Source organism: Gossypium arboreum, chromosome 2, assembly GCF_025698485.1.
Source record: "Gossypium arboreum isolate Shixiya-1 chromosome 2, ASM2569848v2, whole genome shotgun sequence".
Taxonomy (NCBI): Eukaryota; Viridiplantae; Streptophyta; class Magnoliopsida; order Malvales; family Malvaceae; genus Gossypium; species Gossypium arboreum.
In genome coordinates this window covers 73,951,210-73,963,021 of record NC_069071.1, presented here as the reverse complement: position 1 = coordinate 73,963,021, position 11,812 = coordinate 73,951,210, and the positions used below count along the sequence as shown (strand labels likewise).

At 31.7% G+C, this 11,812-nt stretch overlaps 1 protein-coding gene across 2 annotated transcripts; it reads left to right on the top strand.

The window, feature by feature from the left end:
• Positions 1-3,124: 3,124 nt before the first annotated feature.
• Positions 3,125-7,948, top strand: LOC108465541 (phytanoyl-CoA dioxygenase). 2 transcript variants are annotated; one of them, XM_053025000.1, is made up of 9 exons: positions 3,125-3,453; positions 3,548-3,672; positions 3,776-3,836; positions 4,093-4,161; positions 4,284-4,402; positions 5,334-5,481; positions 5,570-5,714; positions 5,808-5,894; positions 7,095-7,948. In XM_053025000.1, exons 1-9 carry the CDS (start codon positions 3,234-3,236, stop codon positions 7,144-7,146), a joined length of 1,026 nt encoding a protein of 341 aa, XP_052880960.1. In that variant the 5' UTR covers positions 3,125-3,233; the 3' UTR covers positions 7,147-7,948. The 2 variants fall into 2 exon arrangements, with proteins under 2 accessions (XP_052880960.1, XP_017621375.1); XM_017765886.2 differs by having other exon boundaries at positions 3,130-3,426.
• Positions 7,949-11,812: the final 3,864 nt, after the last annotated feature.

Sequence of the window (11,812 nt, the reverse complement as noted above, 5' to 3'; positions counted from 1 at the left end):
TAAGTGTTCCAAAAATTTTCTGAGTTATCAGTTTAGTCCCAAACCACCTCGAATGCATGTTTAGGGCCTTGTAAGCTCGTATTAGGGACAATGTGAATGATGTTGAATGATTTATCTTTGAAATAGAAAAGTGTATGAGAAATGTATGTTTATTTGTGTTATTAGTCTGGTAATACTCTATAACCCTATTCCGGCATTAAATATAGGTGAGGGGTGTTAGATTTTCCTTTACTTGCCTCGAATTTTCAGTTAGGAAAACAAAGGATAATTTCAGTAAATATTGTCACTTGTCAAAATCCACTAAGAGAAGCTGAGAGTATATATATATATGGTAAGAAGGGAACATAGAGGATGGCTTTTCTTCTTTATGTTCCACCCTCTAGTTCTTCTTCTTAAACCTAAACATTCTTTTCTACTTCGCTAACCTAGAAGTTATGATTTTGGGGGTTAATCAGTGGATGTTTCAACCTCCTGTTGTTGCTACTAGTTTGAGAAGAACGATCGAATTTGAAACTCTGAGTTATAGTAAAAGTGAGTTTTAGGTGAGCCTTTATCTTGACTCATGCATGTTAGTTTATAATGGTAGATCAATTGTTGATGTCTATTTTGATAGCTAATGAGTGTATTTGTGCATGAAGTATTGTAAGGTTACGTTTATAATGGTAGATCAATTGTTGATGTCTATTTTGATAGCTAATGAGTGTATTTGTGTATGAAGTATTGTAAGCTTACTACATGATAACAAATGAGGTATATAAGTTGTTTCATAAGTAAAATGATATGTGGTATATATGCATGTGACATCAAATATGGGAGAGTATGAATTTGTCAGGAGCGTGTGAATTAATCCAGGTAAGTGTGTTATATGTTAAATGAGTAACACAACCATTTGTGATGCCTTCGGTAGGATAGAGAGGTTGCTAACCGGACAGGAATATCATGATATGAAAATATGTGTAAGACTATGTGGTAGAGACCCAAGACATTATATGACAATGAGAATGCTCATAGTGTTGCCTCCAGTAAGATGTAAACCAAACTAGCAGAGCACGACATGAAAATATGTACAAGACCATGTGGGAGAAACTCATGGCACTTTCTAAGATAGTCTGCTGGGACAGTGAAGACGTAATGTTTTATAAAGCTTTTGTGGCTTATTCTGTAAAGCCTTTGTGGCGTATTCTATAAAGCCTGTCTGGCATATTTTGTAAAGCCTTTATGGTGTATTCTATGATGCCTCTGTAACATATTTTGTAACGCCATTGTGCCAAAATCTGGTTATCTATCTACGTGGTGTGATCTGGGAAAGCTTTAAGACTCGTCCATTAACGGATGATATGACAAGGATCTGGTAAGTTTGAAGATATCTTTGTTTGGTTAGTCTTGTGGAAAAATTTGAATATGACCTAAGGCATTTCCTAAAAGAGCTCCCAGTAGTGTTCCTGAAAGGTGAATCTACCATAATAGTCTATCAGTACAGGAAATTTGGCATATTCGTAACTATAAATAGTCTAAGAGTTTGCCAGATTTGAATTTTTTACGGTATATAAGAAAGTGATCTGAATTATCTAGTATTCACCAAATATGAGTGTTTCACACTGTATATAAAAAGGGTATCTGAAGTATGAGTTGTCTATCAAATCAAAGCGTTCTCATGATATGTAACATGGTTGTCTGGGATTTCCCAGGATGACTTAAAAGATTTCATCCATCAGAATAAGTTGTGATATGGGTTGATTTAAGACATGATTTGACTGTTGATTTAAGACATGATTTGACTGGTAATCTGATAACTATCAATTCAGTATGAGAATCCTTCGAATGTAGGATCTATGTGAAGCTCATCTTAAAAGATCAGTTAGTATAAGTATCTACAAATAATAGTATCTGTGAGTACCCCATTCTAGGGGAGGTGTTTAACATCTGACTGAGTGAGAATCCGTTGAAGGTAGGTTTTGTATGGACATCCTTTTGAGAAATGTATTCGTTTCTCGAAAAGGAATGAGATCTGTATTGAGTGGTGAAGTCTAGAATCTGCTCAATGAGTAAATTGTGTGTAGGATGGTTAAGTATGGAAGTTGACGTATATGTATACGATCAATATTAAGAAAGTATCCTCCAAAGACAGAAATGAAATCCAAAATCTTCAAGATGAGGAATTAAACAACAAATACTTCAAGGTAATCTGGGTTAAAACTCACTAAATTCTTTTAAACTTACAAATATTTGTTTATGTTTCAGGTTTCGCTTTAAGAGTGGGTATGCCAGGAGGTACCAAGCCAAGATTACATCAAGGAGTAGTTCGAGTTGCGTCATCATGCATACAAAAGGTATCATAGTAGTATGACGCTTAGTACACTACGCCATGAAGAGCCTGTCTTTAACAAATTTTAAAGTTGTAACATTATATGCTGTTTTTGAAGTCTGATGTAAATTTTAAAACATTTTCTATTATAAACTTTTGGTGTTAAGAAAAGTAAATAAGAAATAAAAAAATGTGTTAAAATGGTTATATGCCGGTTGTAAAAGTTTTGCAAAGTATTTGTGTTGTAACATCCGATATCCAGATTAAGTGATTCAAGTTGGATAGAGGGTGTTACAAGCTTCTATATCAACATTTAGTTATAATAGTAATAAATAATTAACCTTATAGTAATAAAGTCAACTCTATTTATGACAACCATACTCTATAGCAACATTTATTTATAATAGTACATTTTTGTAGAATCAATTTTTTATATTTTATTTTTACCTTTTATAGCAATTTTTATTTTTATTTATAGCAGGAATAACAAGTAAAAAGTGATTAAGTTAGATTTTATAACAACCTATTATGTTAATTTTTATAAAATTAACTCTATTACTAAGTAAAATAAACATAATAAATTTTAGTTAATATATTATTTCGTTGAAATTTTATGTAAAAAATACTAATTATATTTTATAAAATAAAATAATTTTAATAAATAAAAATATATTTGTAAATTTTATTAAAGATGAAACATAAATCCCACTAATTAATATTATTAATTTATTATAATCTTTTAATTTAAAAAATTATAAAATCAAATATTACATAAATCTCAAATACTATTATATATGCCTCGAATATTGTTTTAGGGGTGTATGATAACCTTTCAAAATTTTAATAGATAAATGGAGCTATTATAATTTATAAAGGGTTATTTCTCAATTTTTATAATTACAGGGCTTCCGGGTCCGGATCCAAGTAAATGACATTTTGGGTGTTCCTTCATTTCCTTCATAGTGGGAACTCGATTCATTTTCATCGAAATAGAAAAAAAATATTTGCTACACAAATTATAGAATCCTTTCGACAATCCTCCGTGTCTCAGCCAAAAGCTACCGCCATGGGAATCGTTGGAAATCTCTCTCCACAGCAGCGCCAATCTTTCGACTCTCATGGTCAGCTCCACCGCGGCTTTCAGCAAAGTCATTTCTTTTCATACTCTGTACAGCTGCTGTTTTCTTTTACTCTTTTCTTTACTCCATCAATTTGCGATTGAATCATTTGTGTTTTTTGCAGGTTTTCTTGTGATTGAATCATTTGCGAGCCCTGCAGAAATTGAAGCTATGAGGAAGAGAATGGACGGAATGCTTCAGGCCTTTGACCCTACCACCACCGCTTCTATTTTCTCCACCAAAAATCAGGTTTGTTTTCTTTCCCTCCTTTCTTGGAGCAAATGTATTATAATTTGACTTTATTTAATTTAACTTTAAGTTTTGATAGTTTCTCGATATGAGTTTTTTGTAGGTAAAATTGACCAGTGAATACTTCTATGAAAGTGCTGAAAACATTTCCTTTTTCTTTGAAGGTAGGTTTTTATTATTACTTAAACATTCAAGCTTTTTCTCTTCTTTTCTTAACTTTACTTTGGAAAAAATCAAATTAATTTTGAGAAATATACTTTTGGGATATATGAACTTGCTGTGAGATTGAAAGTGAAAGGTTTGGATGTTGTGAACTCTTTACTGAAGTTTTAAATAAGTTAAGATTGCCAACTTTACGTGGTAAAGTTTGATTCCTTTTTACTTTTACACTTTTTTTTGTTCTTTTTGTTGTTTTGGCAGAAAAAGCATTTGATGATAATGGAAATTTAAAGCAACCGAAGGAACTTTCTATTAATAAAGTCGGGCATGGTATGCGATTTCAAAGGCCTTATATTTGTTTTGTTATGCTCTTATTTTGGCTACATGCTCATGTAAATAGATTATAGGTATGTTTATTGTAGCTAATCCTTCAGTTTTATTTGTTTGTGCAGCGTTACATGAGATTGATCCAGTTTTCAAAGAATTCTCTTGCTCTGAGAAGGTTTCGAGTTTGCTTTTCTCCTTAGGTTATAAGAAGCCCGTGATCATTCAATCAATGTATATCTTTAAGGTATTTAGCTTGATTTTAACTTGACCACAAAGGCAGTGTTTATCTAGTGATAACACCCTTTGCTAGTAACCTGAGAAATTCAACTCCCAAGTTATTGAGAGGTTCTGATTTTAGTGACTTGAATATAATAGTTTTAACTTTAGAGGCAAATAGTGTATTTGCTAATATAGGTTGATTCTTCTTTTATTTATTTCCAGTCAATAAAACCTGTGTCCATTTTTCATTGATGTTTCCTTTTAAGGGAACTTTATTTGACTTATAATGTTAGCTCATATCACTCCTTACAACTAATTGGCTCTTTAAAGGTGTTGAAATTAATATTTGCATAAAGCTTTAAGATTGAGCTGAATTCTGATGGAATGACATCTTTTTCATAATCCTGGAGTTATTTTTTTTTTCTCTGGCCTCTATTTATTTCTAGTTACATACTAATTTCATGCTTGATTATTCTGTTTTTTTCCTTCTCTAGTGGTAGTCCGTGCAGATCCTACGGGACCTTGCTATTGCTGCACTTCTATTGACATGCAGTGGCATGAAGTTTTCTGTAAAAATTAGGAATTTCTATGTCAGTGAGGTTCTATTTGCTGGCTATGTTGTTTTTGCTGGTGCTGTCTGCTCCCACAGTGTATCATAAAAAAAAAAAAGATGTTAACCATGGTTAATCGAATAATTTTAATATTTTTCATTTAAAAGATGTAAATATTTCATTCTGATGTGATGGCAGATTGTTTTGATGCTTTTACTTACTTTCTCCAAAATGGAAATCCAAACTTCTGTATCTCCTCCAAAGCAGAAAAAGACGCTACTAATCTTGTTAATAGATGAATATTTGAATACTATATAGTTTGTGATGAAGTTCGAAACTTGTATCCTGTGAATTGAATTTTGTTGAATACTGAATTTCCAGTCATACTTAACTGTGACCTGACAGCAACCAGGTATAGGAGGTGAGGTAACTCCTCACCAGGACAACTCGTTTCTTTATACTGAACCTAAAACTTGCACCGGTCTGTGGCTAGCTCTAGAAGATGCAACAGTTGTAAACGGCTGCCTTTGGGCCATTCCTGAATCTCAAAAAAGTAGGGGTTTTTTCCCCATGTACAACTTTTTAAAGTATATAGAAGATAACTTATTTTGATCTTCTCTCTTTTTATTTTTTGTTTCCAGATGGTCTTGTTAGAAGGTTCATTAGGGGTGATGATGGAGTTTACTTTGATAGGCCGTCCCTATCATATGACCAGAAAGATTTTGTGCCTATTGAAGTAAAAGCTGGGTCTTTGGTTGTAATTCATGGTGACCTTATTCATCAAAGGTTAGTTTAAAGAATTATATTTAGAGCTCATTATAGCTTAATGGCCTAATAGCTACTAACCATTTGTGTCTTCTGTTTATGCTGATGCTACAGTTTTGAAAATCAATCTTCAAATTCACGGCATGCATACAGCTTGCATGCGGTAGATACTGATGGCTGCAAGTGGGCAGAAGATAATTGGTGAGTACTTGAGCATTTCTGTCTGTCTTTTGATGGTTCATCTTTTTTATTTTCCACAATTCCATTCTTTCATGCTTCATAGGATAAGCATAATTTTCTTTTGGTTTAATGACAACGTTGGCCCTCAACCTTCACCTTTTATGTCATTTTGGTCCTTTTTTTTTTTGGCTAAATTGGACCCTCATCTTGTATCTTTTTGTAATTGGTGTGTTTTTAACTGATTTGCTAATTTGGCAGTTAATAACGGTCCTAATGTGGCAAGCATGCGTGGCCATAATTTAATTGACGTGGCAGTTCAAACTTAAATGGCCCAGTAAAATGCTTACATCTGGAAAATAAATTAGAACATAAAAATGACATGGAATTAAAAATAGTATTTAAAAATAAAACATTAAATCAAATTAACAAACCTAAAAATTCCCTAAGAAATGAAACATAAAAAAATAAAAATAAAGAGAATTAAGAACATAAAAGAAAAATAAAATTATAGGTTCAGCGCCAAATTTAGTCCCCAGAAAAGAAAATGACAAAATGTAAAGATTGAGGGGCAAAGATATCATCAAGCCTTTTCTTTGTATCTTATGAATCTCATTTTATCTGGATGATGAATAATCGACAAGCAATTCAACCGTCTCATAGTATTTCGTCATTGTATAGCTATGCTAGGGCAACCTCTAAAGACCTTTACCTATATTCCTATAGTTTTTATTCTCACTGAGAAAACAATATTCCGATTAAAAAATGGTAATTGATGTAGTTACCTCCTGGTAGTAAACCTGTGGGTTTGCTATCCAAAGATGTCTAGAGAAATACATCCGTTGCCATTCAGCATTGGAGGGATTGAGAAAAGATCTAATTCATTCGATATTCCTCGGTCTGATGATCATACTAAATTATAGTATGTTGTAATCATCAAAGTTGTACTCTTTTTTCATTATATTCACAATTAATATGATGCCATAGATGCAAAAAGAGAAATGCTTTTCGTTTATTCTTTCACATAATCAAAGAAAAGAACTAATTAGTATACTTCAGTTATCGAAGAGGCATACAAATGAATTGATTATAGTAATCGAATATAGAAATCTGTTATAGATATCAGCATTAGATTTGTTGTTTGATTGACTATATTCTATGCTTCCACTTCTCTTTGTAGTTGTCATGATTGATCATTTTCCGCTTGATCTTTTCCTCTTTCAGGATCCGAAGAAAAGTTGAACCTGAGCCCCTTTACTCTTCTGGACAGACTTGAGAGTTTGTCAGGTAGTTGCATGGAGCTTTCATGTACGTGTCTAAGAAAAATTATTCCCTCTTGTTGAAAGTAAGATTACAGGATGATGATCATCGTTTATGTTAACTCAGATGCAAGTGTGGGATAGTTATATGTGACCCAGATGGGTGTTTTCATTTCTTTCTAAGTTTCTATGTATTTTGAAGATTTGTAATGCCATTCCCATGCCATAATAGGAGTCTAATAAAGATGTTCGACACGAACACTTGAAAGTCAGAGCAACTTGGTTCACCATGTACTAATAACCAAAATGGCTGGTCATTTTAATGGTCCTTCGCTTATAACACATTGTTTATTGACCCCTCAACAAAGTGTTAATTGCATGGTGTAGGGGTCTAATTATCATTTATTGGAGCTTAGAAGATGTTAGATTATTGGTTGACATTTGACTCAACATTTATTGGATAAAGGATATAAAAATGATATGCAAAATCTGTCCTTCCGGTCCATTGGCATTCCTATTAATGGTTATTGGATTAAGTCCCTTTACTCTTCTGGACAGACTTGAGAGTTTGTCAGGTAGTTGCATGGAGCTTTCATGTACGTGTCTAAGAAAAATTATTCCCTCTTGTTGAAAGTAAGATTACAGGATGATGATCATCGTTTATGTTAACTCAGATGCAAGTGTGGGATAGTTATATGTGACCCAGATGGGTGTTTTCATTTCTTTCTAAGTTTCTATGTATTTTGAAGATTTGTAATGCCATTCCCATGCCATAATAGGAGTCTAATAAAGATGTTCGACACGAACACTTGAAAGTCAGAGCAACTTGGTTCACCATGTACTAATAACCAAAATGGCTGGTCATTTTAATGGTCCTTCGCTTATAACACATTGTTTATTGACCCTCAACAAAGTGTTAATTGCATGGTGTAGGGGTCTAATTATCATTTATTGGAGCTTAGAAGATGTTAGATTATTGGTTGACATTTGACTCAACATTTATTGGATAAAGGATATATAAATGATATGCAAAATCTGTCCTTCCGGTCCATTGGCATTCCTATTAATGGTTATTGGATTAAGTCCCTTTACTCTTCCGGACAGACTTGAGAGTTTGTCGTAGTTGCATGGAGCTTTCATGTACGTGTCTAAGAAAAATTATTCCTCTTGTTGAAAGTAAGATTACAGGATGATGATCATCGCTTATGTTAACTCGATGCAAGTGTGGGATAGTTATATGTGACCCGATGGGTGTTTTCATTTCTTTCTAAGTTTCTATGTATTTTGAAGATTTGTAATGCCATTCCCATGCCATAATAGGAGTCTAATAAAGATGTTCACACGAACACTTGAAAGTCGAGCAACTTGGTTCACCATGTACTAATAACCAAAATGGCTGGTCATTTTAATGGTCCTTCGCTTATAACACATTGTTTATTGACCCTCAACAAAGTGTTAATTGCATGGTGTAGGGGTCTAATTATCATTTATTGGAGCTTAGAAGATGTTAGATTATTGGTTGACATTTGACTCAACATTTATTGGATAAAGGATATAAAAATGATATGCAAAATCTGTCCTTCCGGTCCATTGGCATTCCTATTAATGGTTATTGGATTAAGTCCCTTTACTCTTCCGGATGACTTGAGAGTTTGTCGTAGTTGCATGGAGCTTTCATGTACGTGTCTAAGAAAAATTATTCCTCTTGTTGAAAGTAAGATTACAGGATGATGATCATCGTTTATGTTAACTCGATGCAAGTGTGGGATAGTTATATGTGACCCAGATGGGTGTTTTCATTTCTTTCTAAGTTTCTATGTATTTTGAAGATTTGTAATGCCATTCCCATGCCATAATAGGAGTCTAATAAAGATGTTCGACACGAACACTTGAAAGTCAGAGCAACTTGGTTCACCATGTACTAATAACCAAAATGGCTGGTCATTTTAATGGTCCTTCGCTTATAACACATTGTTTATTGACCCCTCAACAAAGTGTTAATTGCATGGTGTAGGGGTCTAATTATCATTTATTGGAGCTTAGAAGATGTTAGATTATTGGTTGACATTTGACTCAACATTTATTGGATAAAGGATATAAAAATGATATGCAAAATCTGTCCTTCCGGTCCATTGGCATTCCTATTAATGGTTATTGGATTAAGTCGCACAAAATTTATATTAAAAATATGTAAATAAAAGTATATTTTTAGAAGATAGGTTAAAAAGAATTTTGTGTTTGTCGAAAGGAAAAAGATTAGAGGAGATTGAAATAGCAGCATACAAAAGAAATAATATAGGTTTAAAACAACTTTGTATTTGTAGAAAGGAAAAAGATTTAGAGGAGATTGAAATAGCAATATACAAAAGAAATATATGTTCATCATCTATCTATACTATTTCACGATATAACCTTTCAAGTTTAAATATTTAATTTTATTAAAATATATTTAAATTTTCATAAAATATCCTTTCATACATATATATACACTATATAAAAGTTTTTTTAATTAAAATATCAATCTAATATTTATAATTATTGAACTGTATATTGTTAAAATCTTTGAAATAATGTATTTTAATAAGTAAAATTAATATTTGGATAATAGATACTAGCTTGTATATATATTATATTTCAAAAAATGTATATATATTAAAATTTAAGTTACTGTAAATAAGAGTGGTTATTGGAGTATATAAATTGTTTAAAGAATGTTTTTATAAAATATAAAATGACATAATTACTTTTATGTCATATTTATTATATGGGTCAATGACTTCTAGGAAGCGATTGTTAAAACTCTTATTAGGCACTAGTTTGGTTTCATGGGCGAACCTAGGGAGGCTGGCAAGGACCCCGAACCCCCTTTAGACTCCTTAAAGTTTTTAAAATTTTAAATTAGTAAAGATAAAATTGCACTTTGACCCTTTTTAAAAATATAAAATTTGATTTAATCTTTTAAAAATTATAAAGATATAAAATATTAAAATGATAAAATTAAATTTTTGTATCATAAAAATTATAATTTAATTTCGCCCCTAAAAATTTTCTTAATTTCACTCCTATTTGTCACTAATTTAAATCTGACCACCTCCTCCCATCCCTAATGTTGTATAAAAAATTTATATACATTTATCTATAAAAAAAATCAACACAAAAGGTCAAATTCACACTAAAAGTATTTTAGATCTCTTAACTATTTATCCATTGATTTTAAAATCGTAATCTTAAGTTATTTATTTTAAGAAAAAATATAAATTATTGAAAGACATAAATAATATTTTTTCTCAATTAAATTAGTATCTAGTTAATTTGTGATACTAACTTAATTAAAATTTTATAAGTAGTATAAATAACTACTCTTATAGTCATTTAATTCAAGTTAACTAGTCTTGTTCTTCGCCACGCTTGGTGTTGAGTTGATTATTTGTTTATGTTAAATGATAGAGTAAAAATTTGAAGATTAAAACATACTCTAGGTCCCTATACATTTCAGATATTTGGAATTTAGTTTCCTTACATTTATATTTAGAAATTTAATACCTCTAGTTTTCATATTAAAAAATTTAACTTTAATTATTATCACTGTTAAAAGTTTTCTATTAAATTATCTAGTGACATTTTGAAAAACGCAATAAAAGCAATATTGAAAATTTAAGGTTTAGGGTTGAGTTTAAAAATTACCAAAATTATATATAAATAACATAAAAAATTATTAAAATATCATTAAATAAATGAAAAAAATACAAAATGATATGATGCTGTTGATTTATATAAACCTTTCTCTTCTAACATATAGGTATATAGATTTAATGAGTTATCTTTTTCGTACTCCATCCTCACATGACTCGAACATAGCTATTAACATTTACCCTGTTGAGAGAAAAGAAAAAAAGAAAGCACCATATTTTATAATAACGTACCTCAAACTTTTAGATGCTTATTTATTTCACTTTTTCTGATACGCGTATGGAATGTGTATCATATTAATCATGTTTGAAGATATTTGGTTGCATGTATTAAACACGTAACGCTAGTAATTGTAAAAGAGAGAGTATGGTGTAAAAAGAAAAACAAAAAGGCTAGGTTGTGATCAGAGCTATGGGGTAAAGGGGTCTATAAATTTCTGAAAACATTGGAGCTTTCTTCATTATTGAAGGATGGGTCGTCTACTACTGCTAGTCTACTTCTGCAAACAGATTTTCAAGGAATCTCAAACCATTACCCCAACTGTTCCACTTAGGTTTTTTTTTTTTTGAAGTTCATGGCGTGAGATTGTGTTTGTCCTGATTGACGAGGCAGTGCTGGGAAATCAGAGTAAAAGAAAAACAAGGACAATCCCCTTAGCTTCCCTATTTTTGGCCAATTCCAATTAATGCTGGCTGCTTCCGGACTTGATTGGATTTTTTCACTAGATCATGGTCGGTCTTTCTCGGCAATACGCGCTTTCTTTCTTGTATTTGTCCTACTCTTTCTTTCTCTATCTTTTTTTTCTTTGAACACTGCTTCTTTCATTATGCATACCCTGCAGACTTTCAGCTGCAAAAGTTTCAGTGACAACTTCATTAGGCATCTTCTTTATCTCTCCAGAGTTTTTCCAGGCCACCTCCCTCATTATCTCATAATTTAACATTGTCATTTGGGGGGTCTTTTTAATCTTATTTTGTTGGTGAATGAATGAAT